We start from the raw sequence: 17,472 nt of genomic DNA, 5'->3' as shown, positions 1-17,472 counted from the left end.
TCAAGGACTAGACAGGAGCCAACCAAGCCCTCGGAGAATGTCCGCGAGTCCCCCCAGGAAGAGCCTCTGGGGACAGGAGATTTTGCTGCCAGCCCTTCAGGAGGAGAGCTACAGGAGTCAGAACATGCGTTCTGGCAAGTTCCGACCCTCATGAGGAGTCTCAATGGGTTTCCAGATCCAGAGATTCCTCCTCGTGAGGGCAAGGATACGGTCTTGGACCGAGTCTATGGTACTCAGAAGCCCTCGAGGGCCAGTGCAGCTTTGCCCTGGTCACAGGCAGTTAAGAGTGCCAGAGACAAGGTCGTAGGCCAGCTCTCTGAGCTAGCTTCCTCCAGCCGATCCAGCACCGGTAACAAGCTCCTCCCGCCTCCTCGCGTCCATCAGAGGAGGTACTTTGAGATCTTGGAGGAGACTTGCTTAGCTCTTCCTTTGCACCATTCTCTGGAAGAGCTTACCGATGGAGTCCCTCTAGAGAGATTCTCCAACCGGCAAGTCTCGTATTCGGCAACGGAGATCCTGAGCCAGGAGAAGGTAGCGAAGTGTGCCATGCAGGCTACTTTGTGGCTGGACATCTGGCTAGGGTCTCTGGGCATCCTGGTGCAGTCTGAGGACCTGTCCAAGGAAAGCACCAGGAAGGCCTTGGAGACCTTTTTGCTCTCAGGCACGCGTACCATAGAGTTTCTAGCCCACCAAGTCTCGAGCTTGTGGGCTAACACTATCTTGAAACGACGGGACGCAGTGGCTGAGAGATTCCATCAAAAGGTCTCCAGTACTGACGTTTGCAGGCTCAGACATTCTTCCGTTCTCGGTAAGAATTTGTTTGAGCCTAAGGATGTGGAGCAGGCCGCTGAGAGGTGGAGGAAGTCCAACCAGGATTCCCTTCTCCATAGGGCCCTAACATCGAGGCTCTACAAACCTCCAGCTACCCAGCAACCACGTCCTGTCAAGAGTACGAAGAAGGCAGCTGCAGCAAAGACAAAAGTGTCTAAGCCCTTTCCTGTCAAGGACAAAAAGGGCAAAAAGTCCTCTAGGGGAGGAAAGAATCCTAGAGGGAGCGGCCGTGGCCGCAAACGCTAGGATTGGCAGTCCCCCTGCATGTCCACCAGTAGGGGAATGCCTACAAAGTTGCGCAACAAGGTGCCAGCAGCTCGTGACCGATTCCTGGACGATTTCAGTAATCAGTCAGGGATATTGCGTCCCGTTCACGACATCTCTACCTCCCCTGACAGCGGATCCAGTGTCACTGAGCTCCCTTGCCATGGGATCGGCAAGGGGGCCAGCCCTTCGGGCAGAAGTCGAGACCATGTTGAAGAAGGACGATCTCCAATAGGTTGTCGATGGGTCCCCAGGCTTCTTCAATCAACTCTTTCTTGTGAGAAAGGCGTCTGGAGGCTGGAGACCAGTCATCGACCTCTCAGCCCTGAACAGGTTCGTCAAACAGACCCCGTTCAGCATGGAGACGGCAGACACGGTCAGACTTGCAGTGAGACCGCAAGACTTCATGTGCACACTGGACCTGAAGGACGCGTACTTCCAGATCCCAGTCCATCCGTCTTCAAAGATTTTGCCTAGACAACAAGATCTACCAGTTCAAGGTGCTGTGTTTCGGTCTCTCCACTGCACCGCAGGTGTTCACCAGAGTGTTTACCCTAATATTTTCATGGGCTCACAGGATCGGTATCTGTCTCCTCCGTTACCTGGACGACTGGCTGATCCTGGCAGACTCGGAGTCGACCCTTCTTCGACACCGAGACAAGCTTCTGGGACTTTGCCAAGATCTAGGGATCATGGTAAATCTCGAGAAGTCTTCTCTGCTTCCAACTCAGCGACTGGTATATCTGGGCATGATCTGGGACACCAATCTCCACACAGCCTTCCCATCAGACGACAGGATAGCAAGGCTGAGGAGGGTCGCAGATCCTTTCCTCAGACGAGAAGAACTCCCAGCCCAATCATGGTTACGTCTCCTTGGTCACCTTTCTTCCCTGGCCCGTCTATTTCCAAATGGTCGCCTCAGGATGAGATCCCTGCAATGGCGACTCAAGTCCCGGTGGAATCAGGGACACGATTCCCCGGACTTCTTGGTCCCTATGGGTCCTGCGGAACGGACGGACCTTCAGTGGTGGGTGACACACGAGAACCTACGAAAGGGAGTGGATCTTCTCGTCCTCCCCCCGGATTTGATGCTGTTCTCGGACGCCTCAAAGAAAGGGTGGGGGCCCATGTTCTGAACCACAGGACCCAGGCCTCTGGTCAGAATCAGAAAAGTGCCTCCACATAAATCTGCTAGAAATGAAGGCTGTATTCCTGGCACTTCAACAGTTCCAACAGTACCTGGCGGGTCACTCCGTGGTGGTGATGAGCAACAACACCACGGTAGTGGCTTACATCAACAAGCAGGGAGGTACCTTTTCAGAGCAGCTATCCCATCTGGCAGTAGAGATACTGAGATGGACCGAAGTCCACTCGATTCCACTATCAGCTTGTTTCATTCCAGGCAAGAGGAATGTGCTCGCCGACAATCTGAGCAGGGCATCCCAGATAGTGAGTACCGAGTGGTTTTTGGATCGTCTAGTAGCCAACAAAGTCATGACTTTGTGGGGTTCCCCGATTGTGGATCTGTTCGCGACAGTGTTGAATTTCAAGCTTCCGCTGTACTGCTCCCCAGTCCCGGACCCCAAGGTACTTTGGCAAGATGCCTTCCAACGACGGTGGGACAACATTGACGTATACGCCTTTCCCCCGTTCTGTCTGATGAGGAGGGTACTCAACAAGACCAGAATATCGGTCAACCTTTCAATGACCTTGATAGCCCCGCTGTGGCATCACGCAGAGTGGTTACCGGACCTTCTGCAGCTCCTGACGGAACTCCCGAGAGAACTTCCTCCACCACACGAGCTACTCAAACAACCACACGCCAACATCTTCCACAAAGCCCTAGCGTTGCTGCGGCTTCACGCCTTGAGACTATCCAGCATCTCCTCACAGAGAGAGGCTTTTTGCAACAAGATGCTGAAAGTTTGTCTCGACACCTGCGAAAGTCATCCTCAGGGGTCTACCAGGGAAAGTGGAGAGTTTTCTGTGGTTGGTGTCGTGGAAGGAGTATCTCTCCACTCGATGCCACTATTCCAGCAATAGTGGAGTTTCTCGTGTATTTGCGAGAAGAAATGCGCCTTTCAGTCTCGGCAGTGAAAGGCTATCGCTCAGCCTTAAGTCTTGCCTTCAGGCTCAAAGGAATGGACATTTCCTCTTCGCTGGAACTGTCTCTACTCATAAGAAGTTATGAACTTACCTGCCCTCAGTCGGAAGTGAGACCTCCTCCATGGAACGTGGTTCGAGTCCTCAGGTCTCTTAAGAGACCTCCCTTCGAACCATTACGCCAGGCTTCTGATCGCCACCTGACTTAGAATACGGTGTTCCTACTTGCTTTGGCCTCGGCCAAGCGAGTCGGCGAACTTCATGGTCTCTCGTATGACATCGCCCATTCAAGGGGATGGGTGGAGGTAACGTTCAGATTCGTCCCTGAGTTTGTTGCTTAGACTCAAAATCCAGGATTGCCTGACCCTCGGTTCGACTCTTTCCGAATTTCGTGTCTTCGTTCTGTAACAGATGACCCAGACCATCTCCTACTGTGCCCAGTGAGGAGTCCGAGACTCTATATTAAGAGAACAGCTGCAATTCGCCTCGGGTGCAGGCATTGTTTGTGAGCACCGGAAGGACGAAGAGGAGGGTCACTAAGAATACTATCTTAGCGGGGATTCGCAGGGTTATCCATCATTCCCTGAATCCCGACCCTCCTCCGTCACGTCGCCCTAGAGCACACGATGTCAGGGGCATTGCTACGTCCCTGGCCTTCAAGAAGAACTACTCAGTGACACAGGTTTTACAAGCAGGGGTTTGGAAGCGTGAGACGACCTTCACAGCCCACTACCTGCAAGACGTGACCCACAGGAGGCTCGATACCTTTTCTATCGGCCCTGTGGTGGCTGCACAACAGCTGGTTTAAACCTCAGGCTCCTTAATGGACAAGTAGCAGAGGGTTGAGGGCATTGTTACCTGGTTTTAGTCTGCATGAATGAAAAGGTATGCCTGGCCCTTATTCTTTTCTTCATTCTCCCCTCTCTTGGGGAAAGCAGCATCCTGGGTTCTCTGCACAGCTGACCTCAAACCACTGCAGGTAAACCATGTTTCCTTGTGTTCCTAGTATTAAGATAATACTGTCACGTCCCCATACCCTTACGAGGTGGTATTGGGAACCTCCTATCCTAGAATTCCATCTAAAGGACTTCAGGTCAACTTCCTAGGACGAGTCACACTTCATTCCTTCACACACAAGCTTACGTAGGCCGCGGTCCTTGCAGAGCAAGGCACTTGCAAGGTGCAGGGACTACTTATCTTTGAGTACTGACACACTCAGATACTGAGTCCCCGGGCAAAAAGCCAAAAGTCAGTAATGGCTGGGACTTACCACCCTACCTAAGGTTTGAGTCACCCATATTAAATAGCGTGGTTTGTATTTCAGTTACGGAACAAATGACAAATTCGTAGATAATTTGTATTTTTTCTAACTATACAGACCTTAGCTATTTAATCACACTTGCCCGCCAGACCTGTCCCCCGGGAAGTCCTACCTCTAAGCAAAGTGAGCTAATCACGGGTGTGTGTGCGTGGGGGGGGGGGGGTTTAGCGTAGCAAGCTACCAGGGTAGTAAACCCTCGTTAAAATTCTAATGGCTCGTCATTTCAGCTACGCTGAAAGTAACACCCATATTAAATAGATAATGTTTTTATAGTTAGGAAAAATACAAATTATCTACGAATTTGTCATATTACCTTGGTCTAAGATTTCTTTACCAATCCCCTTATACGTGTTTCAGTTAGGGCCAAGATATCCAAACTATATTTCATAAATTCATTCTCCACTTGTTGTAACTTCCCAGTCTGATTCATGGTTCTAACATTCCAATTTTAAATTTTTCTTTAGTATTCATAAACTGGAAGAGTCTTAGTATACCGCCACGCCCAGGACTGGAGGCCATTCTGTCATTTTCACTTTCCATAGATAGACTTAATCCATTGAGGATTCATTGGCTAAATTCATCAAAGGATAGGCAGTTCCTTGTGATGCACAGTTCCTATCTAACTAAGGCAAGTGACCCCTGAGGGTCCTAACAAATTCTGGTAAGATCATCCTCCAGGCATCAGGAATAAAAGCCAAAAAGACATTTTACCTATCGCATTAAACCCAATCCGTCACCTTGCTGCCAGTGACTTCATTGAGATTTAGTGTGGCATTTCCTCCACATCCAAAGCCATCCTTACTCCACCAAGTTGCTCATCCGCTTATGTAACCATTGGCAAACATGGATTGCCGTGTTATACCGCCTTGCATGGGTAGATATACCGTCTAGTACGGGTAGATATACCCCTAGCACTTGTGGAGATACCGCCTAGTGCGGGTGGATATTCCTCCTAGCATGGATAGATATATTATTGTTCTCTTTTATAGCTGTGAATGACCCATATAGAATGATGATCACCTACATTTTTTTTTTCTGTGTAGGAACAAATTATAAATAAGAAACTTAAAGAGAGCTAAAATAGCCTACATTGCCAAACGTACAAAAGCTATTTGTTCCAACACGGAGTACTTACCTCGAACTACTTTCTTAGGAGTATCTGGGATCTCCTCCCTAACCGACCAAGAATTTTGCGTAGTTCCCCCTATCTCCGCTTTCCCTTGTCGGGTCCCTCCATGGCGGATGGATACTCGCCCTGAGGCGACCCGGGGTCAGCGTGCGAGAGTGCGCTGCTAGGTCTGTGTCGCCAGTAAGCATCTGGTCGCGGCGTAGATAACATCTCGCCACTCTCTCTCACATCCCGTCAGACCCACCATTGTGTTCCACGTGTTCCCTTTGTGCTTTCCCATTCACATATTTTCCTTGTGTTACTCATGTTGCTTGTGTATTCATGTATTCCCGTATGGAATCCCAGCGTCGTTGTCCCGGGCCCAAGGCCGGTAAGTCTTGAGGGGCTTGGCTTTCTAAGCCCAATGTTGATCTGCACACAGGAGTATGGCTGGTGTATCTCGAGTAGATATGGTTAAGAACGAAATAGTGAGGGTGAGAACGGGTGTAAGAAATGAGTTAGCAGCTTGAGTGGATATGAATGTGATGAGGTGGTTTGGCCATGTTGAGAGAATGGAAAATGGCTGTCTGCTAAAGAACGTGATGAATGCAAGAGTTGATGGGAGAAGTACAAGAGGAAGGTCAAGGTTTGGGTGGATGGATGGAGTGAAGGAAGCTCTGGGTGATAGGAGGATAGATGTGAGAGAGGCAAGAGAGCGTGCTAGAAATAGGAATGAATGGCGAGCGATTGTGATGCAGTTCTGGTAGGCCCTGGTGCTTCCTCCGGTGCCTTGGATGACCACGGAGGTAGCAGCAGTAGGGGATTCAGCATTATGAAGCTTCATCTGTAGTGGATAATGTGGGAGGGTGGGCTGTGGCACCCTAGCAGTACCAGCTGAACTCGGTTGAGTCCCTTGTCAGGCTGGCAGGAACGTAGAGAGGAGAGGTCCCCTTTTTTGTTTCATTTGTTTGATGTCGGTTACCCCCCAAAATTGGGGGAAGTGCCTTGGGATATGTATGTATGTACATTAGTTTCCCTTTTCACATTGTGATGTACTGTAGCTGTGAATGGTACTGACAAATGATAATCAACAAAGACATTTTAAAAAGTGAAAAGAAGATACATGATTAAACTAACATAGCAAAAGCATTAAGAAATGATTAAATCTTCGGTTGCAGTAACTAGGGAAAATGAATAAGACCTTGGTTGACGATCAGCTGATCAAAATGTCTGCTTATGCGTGAGGACATAAGAAAATGTATATAGGTTTTCCACTGTACTCTAGATATGAATCATGATTTTAGTATTACATTTATATTGGAAGATTTTTATATACCTTTTGATTAATATTAGTTTTTTTATTTGATACTTTAAAAGGGTAATATCAACAACAGGAAATTATGGTATTCACCACTGTAATGGTACTGTGAGTGCTAGAGGTTTTGAAAGGAAGATTTTTGCATTTTGGCAATTTGTATTTTGTATCGTTTTGAAATAGTTCAAAATTTTATGAACTAGAAGTATTCCAGTTTTATTTCTTATACAGTACACACACACACACACACTCTCTCTCTCTCTCTCTCTCTCTCTCTCTCTCTCTCTCTCTCTCTCTCTCTCTCTCTCTCTCTCTCTCTCTCTCTCTCTCTCTCCTCTCTCAGTTTATTTCTTATGCAGTACAGACACTCTCTCTCTCTCTCTCTCTCTCTCTCTCTCTCTCTCTCTCTCTCTCTCTCTCTCTCTCTCTCTCTCTCTCTCTCTCTCTCTCTCTCTCTCTCTTTTTTTTAATGATTTTAATAAATCTGCACTATTCTAAAATTTATTATTTTTCAATGATGTTCAACACACCACAAAGTCCCAGTGTGGCCAACTAACCTACCGCTTAGCCGAGCAATATGAAATTCTGCCTTAATTATTAGATTTTTTTATTATTATTTTTGCATACATCATATCGGCGGAAGTTTGTTAGTTGAACGTTCGTATGGTGAAGGGTTACTGTATAGTAGTTCCTTTGACAGGGAATGCAATCAGAATATTGTCATTCATGATCCCCCCCTTTTCTTATGATAAGTCCTCCAGCTAAATTATAGCCATCCCCAATCAAGCTTTTTGAGTAACTGAAGAAATTAGTTCTAGGCAGCTGCTTCAGGTTCAGGTATACCGAATGATTATTCAGATGTGATATCGGAGTGTGCTTATAATTATCTTCAGTGGTAGGGCCCCAATCACCTTTCAGTAAGAATTCTTCTTGTCCATCTCCATGGAAATGTTGTTTTACACATGTAGTGAATCAATTACACATGTAGTGAATCAATGTTTAGGCATATTGGATTATCAGGTGATGGGATTTGTACAGGGCTGGCACATGATCTTCCTTGAGTTACAGGTATTCTTCTTGTGCCTTCAAGCAGTTGCTGAACAGTATGTGTGAAGGCCAACAGTTCAACGATCATAGCCTTCTTATAAAGTGAGGGTGGCTTGAGATTCTTTCAGCTTCTAGTCAAAATTTGCATGTGAGTAAAGATGAGGGATACGGGCATAGTGCTAATATTGTTCCTGGGAAGGTGCAACTTCATAGCCCATATTTTTAGCCGGTTTTAGCAGGCCATAATATCAGGGCAGTCCCTGAATTTAGAAATCTTCAATGCTCCTTGTCATGTGTAGATTTCGATTGCTGAATCTGGTCTCATTGAGCCATATACACTAACTCCTCTTGTTTGTCTTTGAATGTCTTAGCAAAACGTCTGATTGCTTATGCGTACAGTAAGCTTCCGTTTCTTATTTTGACTTCCACAAGGGGCTTGATTTTGTTATTTTTTTTTTGCACTGTTTAGTGTTGAACAGAAGTCCCTTGATTCTTTTCTTGAAATTTGTTTGATTGTTCTTGACTTTGGTGCTGCTTTTGAAATTGTTAATTATGAGGCAATTTTTTGCTGACTGAAACAGATTGGAGTTGCTGAATAATTTTTTTTAGTATTGTTATTTAGATTACAACTGGTTGACTGAAAATAGCTATTGTTCAGGGGTACCATAGGGTGCTTTGTGCCTTTTACTTTTTATTTGTTCAGACGCGATATACAAACCTCGTAATCATTTAATATAGGAATTCGCTTTAGCTCAGCTGAAAAGCAGGCAGTAGTGCTGATTGGTTGGCTGGCAGTATGGGGCGGAGCTTAGCTCCTCCCCCCCCCACCGCCAGCCCGCTTTCCTCATTTTCACTTGCTTCGGCTCAATGTGGATGGTTACCTACTCTCTGCTCTCTACGCTACAGCCTTTTGCCTTCTCTTGTGCTTGTGTACTAGTGATTGGTCTTTGTTATGAAGGAGAAAGTTACTCTTTAAAATGCGATGTTGTGCAGGCTGTGGCGGGCGTTGCAGTGGGTGGCATTCGTCACCTTCTGTAGACCCGCACACGCTCTGCTCGACATGCAGGGGAAAACCTTGCTCTCAAGGTTCTCCTTGCCGTAGTGTGAATACTGGCCGCCATTTTGGGAAGCCCGGATTCACAGCCTGTCGGGATTTTCTCGGGTTTCGACAGGGGAGCGGTTGACCTTAGCGCTCCCGCTATTTTGGCGATCCCGAGAGACACCCGACAGATTGCTGTTACCGTTGAAGACACGTTACCCGTAAGAAGGGGGAATTTTGGGCGTCTCTCGGATTGTCAGGTAAGCTTGACTTGAAGTTGTTAAGACGCCATTTAAATATGGCGGACGAGCTTGAACAACTTCATTTGAATGATACGATTGTTGATGAACACATGAATGTAATCGAGTTTGTAACAGGGTTGCCAGGTTGGCCTTTTTCAGCTAAAGACATCAAATTTGGCCTTTTTTTATTTGAAATTGGGTAGCCTTTAGCAATATCATAAAAGGTTGGCCTTAAAGGCTATACCTTTGGCTAAGCTCTGCCCCATACTGCCAGCCAACCAATCAGCACAACTGCCTGCTTTTCTTTCTCTTCGGCTGTTTCAGCTAAGCTAAAGCGAATTCCTATATTAAATGATTACGGGTTTGTATAGCTAGGAAAAATACAATTTAGGACAAATTGTCATATTATACATATAGGATATGTGGTTTGGCTTTGGAAACAAGTTATTACAGACAAACCTGTTTGTGTACTCACAATAAGACCCCTCCTCCCAGCCCCGCAAGCCCCACATGAGTTACACGAAAAGGAAGTTTATTTTTATAGATACAGTTTATATTTCCCAGATGGCACATGCTTGGAGAACCTGGGAATATTCAGGACAGAAATATAGCCATATATGTGATTACTGTAATGTGTTTTTATGAATATTCTGTTTTTATAAAAAAAATAATTTTTAAGCCTTGACTACTGTATAATATAAATGCTAAAGGCTTTAAGAACCAGGTGACTTGAATGAAGATTGACAAGTCCAGAGGAGGTCTTTGTTCTTGAAGCTCATGCAAATAGTGTTGCTAAATACAACCAATTAACCCTTTTACCCCCAAAGGACGTAGTGGTACGTTTCACAAAACCCATCCATTTACCCCCATGGACGTATCGGTACGTCCTTGCAAAAAAATGCTATAAATTTTTTTTTTTTCATATTTTTGATAATTTTTTGAAAAAATTCAGGCATTTTCCAAGAGAATGAGACCAACCTGACCTCTCTATGACAAAAATTAAGCCTGTTAGAGCAATTTAAATAAAATATACTGCAAAATGTGCTGGGAAAAAAATAACCCCTTGGGGGTTAAGGGTTGGAAATTTCCAAAGAGCCTGGGTGTAAAAGGGTTAATCATAAGATGCCTTATCAACCATGAAACTGCTCTACCTAGCTGGTCCATTCGGATGTTTGGCTTCAAAACCCAATATGTTGTCCCTCTACATAGCGTCAAAATCTCTGTACCATTCACTCATATCACCCTTGTGTCAACATTCTCTCTCACTAAGATTGGTTTTCTCAGTTGGTCTTTCTTTCTGTATTGATGTGAAAATTTTGAGCATATTTGAATTTTTAACCCTTTTACCCCCAAGCTCTTTGGAAATTTCCAACCCTTAACCCCCAAGGGGTTATTTTTTCCCCAGCACATTTTGCAGTATATATTTTTTAAATTGCTCTAACAGGCTTAATTTTTGTCATAGAGAGGTCAGGTTGGTCTCATTCTCTTGGAAAATGCCTGAATTTTCTCAAAAAATTATCAAAAATATGAAAAAAAAAATTTTTATAGCATTTTTTTGCAAGGACGTACCGGTACGTCCATGGGGGGTAAAGGGATGAGTTTTGTGAAACGTACCAGTACGTCCTTTGGGGGTAAAAGGGTTAAGAGACCCCGACTGCTTCCTGGCTTTCTTTTTGCTCTACAGTACTGTGATAGTTTAGTTTGGTTCCACCAATCGATTAATTTACATCGTTCTATTTTTATACTCGGATTGATTTAAGATGAATCTTAGTTTTTGCTTTCATTTAGGGTGTTGTTTTCGTTTTACACTCCATTTTGTTATGTCCAGTACAGGCCGTGAGGCTCTACTAAGTACATGAAAATCTCTTTTTTTGGGATTCGAGGGTTTTACTCAATATGAGTCTCAGGAAGACTTTAGTCTCCAAGAATACAATCTCCTTGCTATAAGATTACCAAACAATTCTTCTTCACCCAAGGGGTTACTGCACTGTAATTGTTCCATGGCTACTTTCCTCTTGGTAAGGGTAGAAGGGACTCTTTAGCTATGGTCAGCAGCTCTTCTAGGAGAAGGACATTCCAAAATCAAACCATTGTTCTCTAGTCTTGGGTAGTGCCATAGCCTCTGTACCATGGTCTTCCACTGCCTTTGGTTAGAGTTCTCTTGCTTGAGGGTACACTCGGGCACACAATTCTATCTTATTTCTCTTCCTCTTGTTTTGTTAAAATGTTTATAGTTTTTAAAGCAGATATTTATTTCAATGTTGTCACTCTTCTTGAAAATTTTATTTTTCCTTGTTTCCTTTCCTCACTGGGCTATTTTCCCTGTTGGAGCCCCTGGGCTTATAGCATTGTGCTTTTCCAACTAGGGTTGTAGCTTAGCAATTAATAATAATAATAATAATAATAATAACAAACCAAGTGCCAATACAGACTAGTCAGAGGAAGATTTAGAGTCCTTGAATTAAAAATCTCCACGTTCATGTCATTTAAACATCCCATTGAGGTGAGAGCCATCCAGTTATGTTAGGAGACCTTTACCCGATTGTATCTTAGTGTCTTTACTCAAAGATACTTTGACATTTTCTGACTGCGTAGGGTTTTTTGTGGAGGGGCAAGTTGTTCAGTGGGTGGGGAGGGTATTACCTCTTGGGTTCAAGTATATATGGCAGCATTTATGTATAAATGTTCATGTAAACTTCAGTTACAAGCATAAGTACAAGTACTCAAGTAAACATTAGATACAAGCAAGAGAATAAGCACTGAAAACTTGCTAAGTACTGAAAGTACAAGTATGTAAAGATGAACTCAAATAGTAGTACATTTTGATAGGTCCATTATTCTATTATGATTATTGGAAGTTTAGTGACAATTATCTAATGATTATATGGTGATGAATATAATTATCTTACTAAAAGTAGAGAGTTCTTTTTTCAGGCTGAACTCACGAGTTCTCCCCTTTACACACCGAGTTCGTGCCTTGCACGTTAACCCTTTTACCCCCGGGGTATTTGGAAATTTCCAACCCTTAACCCCCAGGGGGTTATTTTTTTCCCAGCACATTTTGCAGTATATTTTTTTTAGATTGCTCTAACAGCCTTAATTTTTGTCATAGAGAGGTCAGGTTGGTCTCATTCTCTTGGAAAATGTCTGAATTTTCTCAAAAAATTATCAAAAAATATGAAAAACAAATTTTTATAGCTTTTTTTTTGCAAGGACGTACCGGTACGTCCATGGAGGTAAAGGGATGGCTTTTGTGAAACGTACCAGTACGTCCTTTGGGGGTAAAAGGGTTAATACACTGGCCCTGGAACTGGAGAAACAATATTTCTGTGTTAGTCGTATTGTATCGGATTCCCTGTTCTATCGTTTCACATGCAAGTCTTACGAGACCGCACAGCACCCCCTAAAAATTAAGTTCCTTTTTTTTTCTTTTTATATTTTCATATTCAATGCAATGAATCTAGGTCCACAGGGCTTAGTGTGGTTAAGGATATTCCACGAGACAATATTTTAGTGAAGGTTTGACATAACACTTTCGAAGCACAGTTTGTCAGTGCTACCCGACTTGGAGACTACTTTGCAATAACCAGTAGTATCTCCTGGTAATGTGAGCTATTGCATCAAATATCAATTTTCTTAGAAAATGCAATTACTGTATGACACTGGGAGTGCTGTAAATCATACCTAAACAAAGAATACTGTACTAACATACTAAAGTGACAAGTTGTGGACAGCATAAAAATAAACACACTAACTCATGTTGAAACTTAGGAATTTTTAATTCCATGGGGCGTGGGTGGCGTGGCTCTGGTAGCATGGCTGGTGCCTCTGTATCGGCCCATCCCTTTGACGAAGGAATTAGCTAAATGGAAGACAGCCTGTGAATAGTGGTTTTCACGCGCCTTTGCTTTATACACGACACCCACAAGGTGCTCGCGCGAGGGTAGTAACCTCTGCATTCCATGCTTTTATCTTTCTCTGGTATAATTGGAAGGTTTTATCAGAAAAGATATATTAGAAGGACCCCTTTTCACCGGGTGCCACAGGTCTCTCCCCAGAAATAGATTTTTCCTTCGTCAAAATCCCTTTAATTCCATTTGTTTCTGACACAATTTGAATATCATTCTCTTGTCTGGTCTTTAGCAGCTGAAACTCTCCTTGATTTGTTGGAAAAGATTCTTGTCTATTAAATTCCCCCATCCCTTCACGGGACGTGAGTTGCCGGATAGGGCTATGAACACTTAAGCTTAATTACTATTGTGATGTAAATTGAATTACAGTGTTAAGGCAAGATACTTGTAAGTACTTGGTGTATCAATTATGCATTGCCCAAGTTCAGGCACTGTACATACATACATACATATACCAAAGGCACTTCCCCCAATTTTGGGGGGTAGCCAACATCAACAATGAAACAAAACAAAAAAGGGGACCTCTACTCTCTACGTTCCTCCAGCCTAACCAGGGATTCAGCCGAGTTCAGCTGGTACTGCTAGGGTGCCACAGCCCAACCTCCCACACTTATCCACCACAGATGAAGCTTCATACTGCTGAATCCCCTACTGCTGCTACCTCCGCGGTCATCTAAGGCACCGGAGGAAGCACCAGGGCCTACCGAAACTGCGTCACAATCGCTCGCCATTCATTCCTATTTCTAGCACGCTCTCTTGCCTCTCTCACATCTATCCTCCTATCACCCAGAGCTTTCTTCACACCATCCATCCACCCAAACCTTGGCCTTCCTCTTGTACTTCTCCCATCAACTCTTGCATTCATCACCTTCTTTAGCAGACATCAGGCACTGTACTGTACTTTTATCTGGATCCAAGCTTGTTATCCGATTCTTTTCCCTCTTAATCTCTCTCTTTCTTTGGCATCCTTTTACTCTCAACCTGATTTGCTTTTGCCAAGCTTTGTTATGCACATTTTCCTATTTTTTAGGTATGCTGATTTATTATCAATATAATTAAATATTTTATTAACCCTTTTACCCCCAAAGGACGTACTGGTACGTTTCACAAAACTCATCCCTTTACCCCCATGGACGTACCGGTACGTCCTTGCAAAAAAATGCTATAAAAATTTTTTTTTTCATATTTTTAATAATTTTCTGAGAAACTTCAGGCATTTTCCAAGAGAATGAGACCAACCTGACCTCTCTATGACAAAAATTAAGGCTGTTAGAGCAATTTTAAAAATATATACTGCAAAACGTGCTGGGGAAAAAATAGCCCCCTGGTGGTTAAGGGTTGGAAATTTCCAAAGAGCCTGGGGGTAAAAGGGTTAACAGACTGTCAAGAGAACAGAAGCAAATAATGTCTTCATATTTGTGGGATGCAGCTAGTTAGAAAAAGCCTCATGGAGGGATGTATTGTATCTTTGAAATAATTTTATACAGCTTTAACTTTGGCTGTATGTTTCTGCTTTTTCTGAAACCAAAAAAAAAAAGGATAGAAATTTGCATGTGGCCTTTATAATAACAATTGTGTATATTCAGTTTGAAGTAAGCTACAGTGACGTATGTCTAAGTTGATGTGAATAAGAATGTCATTGATTGATGAAAAAAAAAAACATTCATATTTTTGTGTTGAAAGTGTTTGAACATAGTAATCAATGTGCATTGTTAATGAAATCAGAACACTACATTGAGACATTTTTTTTCAGGCCCCTCTTCTTTATTGCGTGATGGTCGTAATGTGGTTCCTTCGTTACGAGTATAGCCACCTTTTCAATACTATGTCTACTGTCATCCTTCTTTTCTTGACAGCACTTCTCCTCATTTCCACTTACCTTCTGTACATCACGCAAAATGTGCCTGGAAGTGATAGCGCAGCACAAATCTCCTCTCATCATCAGCTTGAAACGGACAGCTTGTTATAGTGAAAAGTGGGACGTTGCGGTCTTTGAGTTTGATTTTTTATATATTTTTTTTCATGAATAATTAAGCGATGGGTTGGGATAAAGTGCCGTTTGGAATGTTCATTAAATGATATGCACTTTCAGCTTGTTATTGTGAAAAGTGGGACGTTGCGGTCTTTGAGTTTGATTTTTTATATATTTTTTTTTTCATGAATAATTTAGCGATGGGTTGTGATAAAGTGCCGTTTGGAATGTTTCATTAAATGATATGCACTTTGACTAACATCCCAGTCGAGTGCCAGAGGATGGGGAATATTTTTTGAAAGTTTGTTTTGGCTTGTGCTATGCAAGAAGGATTAGGTAATTTGACAAGTGAAAAAATGTGCCTACAAATATAAAAGAAAAAAAAAAGAGAATATTTCAGAGTTTCATAATAATATGGTTTGGTGAGAATCACAGGTTTCTGATTTATCATTATTTTCTTAGTTTCTTTATTTTTTTCTATTTTCTATTTCTTTTCAGATAGATCAATTATTCCTGTGATACAAATGATAGAGTTTTTATCAGATTATATTGTATTTGAGTGTAAGTGTCACATGTATCATAAACTTAATGTTAAGATGTTTTCCTTTTTAATATATGAAAGTAAGACACATATTTCTGGTGTGAGATATACTGTATAGATATATCGATGATCTTGTAAATAATTATCAGAAAAAGCTAGTTTTAGTGGATCATTTGAGGAAATGAATATACAAAGATGGGCAAAGTTTAATCCGTTTGGTACACGAACTGAAAATCGCACAAGACATAATCTACGTGGCGTGTGATTGAAATATATGACAATAAATGGTAATATATTGTCTTGTAAGCCTCATATTTATTTAGAAATTTACTGTTGATGTTTTCAACGCTGCCTAACCACAAATAGTATCGCTTGAAACTTATATTTTCTTCTAGTTTGTACTGGTGCTCCTTTTGAAGCTGAAATTTGAATATGGTACCTTTATTAAATGTAGTGTGATTAGCTTCATGCAAGAAAGAACTGGAATAAAGTTGCTGCTTCTTAATGTATGAAATCATACGGATTGACTGACATAAAGGTATTTTTATGTTCTGAAGTAAAGTGCACCAATGCCCTTTTCGTTTACGTTGGTACCTCATTCGCATACACACTGCTAAATTGCTGCTGTGGGGGGAATTCTCTCGTTTCCTTGTCATTCTTGAAAAAAGAACCACCATAGAATTTGGCAATGCATGCATGTACGATTAGGGAACTTATATTTCTCACCTCATAGTACATCATTTCACACGCCTACATCTTGCATGCCAGCATGCACTTTTTGTTCTTATTAAAATTAATTATTCAATGTTTTGAAAAATCTGGGGTGGTTTGGGATTTTGTTTTCAAATAAAGAAATTCTAATGTGTGCTGTGTATAGTAATTTCTAAATCATTGAAGAGTTCAGGGAGGTTGAAAATCACATTATAGGGAATAATAGGATGTTGGGTTTTCGTGTTTTTTGAATACAAGTTACTCATCTTTTACAAATGACAATGGATTTTTTAATTATTTTGATAAATCTTTTGTTTTATGTCATTTTGTGAATTTATTTAGTGACAAGCCTTATTATTCTGAAAATCAGAAAATACATATATAGTTTTTCTCCATTTTGAAGTGGGCCTTTTGCAATATTAAATGGATATGTTGATTGTAGCTGAGCCTATAATGGTACAATTTATTGACATTAAAGGTTAATAGCAAATAAAATTGCATCTTGTATTGGCCTTTTTTTTTCCATGCAGTCTGGTTGAACTTTTATGTTTTGAAGAGAAGTAAAACGAGTTTATATTCTGAAGACTATTGCACGATACTGAAGAATGAAGTCCTGTGTCTTCGCATCTGGTGAGTATTGCCCAGTTTTTTTGCATTGTCTTTATCTCAGGCTCTTCCATTACAGAAGCTAATGTTTTAGTTCTTTCATCTAGATATCTTTAAAATTCCTTATTTGTTTTTTTGCTGCTTCCTCCGGTGCCTTAGATGACCGCGGAGGTAGCAGCAGTAAGGGATTCAGCATTATGAAGCTTCATCTGTGGTGGAATTGTGGGAGGTTGGGCTGTGGCACCCTAGCAGTACCAGCTGAACTCGGCTGAGTCCCTGGTTAAGCTGGAGGAACATAGAGAGTAGAGGTCCCCTTTTTGTTTTGTTCTTTGTTGATGTCGGCTACCCCCCAAAATTGGGGGAAGTGCCTTGGTATATGGATGGGTTTTTTATTAATCTTAGAATTAGGTCTGGATAGCTTTTGTGCTTACAGTATTAAATTTTGATGCAAATACCAGTGT

General features: G+C 42.4%; 1 protein-coding gene across 1 annotated transcript in view; it reads left to right on the top strand.

Annotated features, from left to right (window-relative positions):
* The window catches only part of LOC137624216 (transmembrane and ubiquitin-like domain-containing protein 1), a 51,387-nt gene extending 34,475 nt beyond the window's left edge, over positions 1–16,912 (top strand). The window contains exon 4 of the mRNA XM_068354716.1: positions 14,935–16,912. Coding sequence (XP_068210817.1) covers positions 14,935–15,150 — 216 coding nt within the window. The 3' untranslated portion in view covers positions 15,151–16,912. The remainder of the gene's footprint in view (positions 1–14,934) is intronic.
* The last annotated feature ends 560 nt before the right edge of the window (positions 16,913–17,472 follow it).

The sequence above is a fragment of the Palaemon carinicauda genome, chromosome 2 (genome assembly GCF_036898095.1).
Source record: "Palaemon carinicauda isolate YSFRI2023 chromosome 2, ASM3689809v2, whole genome shotgun sequence".
In the NCBI taxonomy this organism is placed as follows: Eukaryota; Metazoa; Arthropoda; class Malacostraca; order Decapoda; family Palaemonidae; genus Palaemon; species Palaemon carinicauda.
This window is presented reverse-complemented; position numbering and strand designations above follow the sequence as displayed.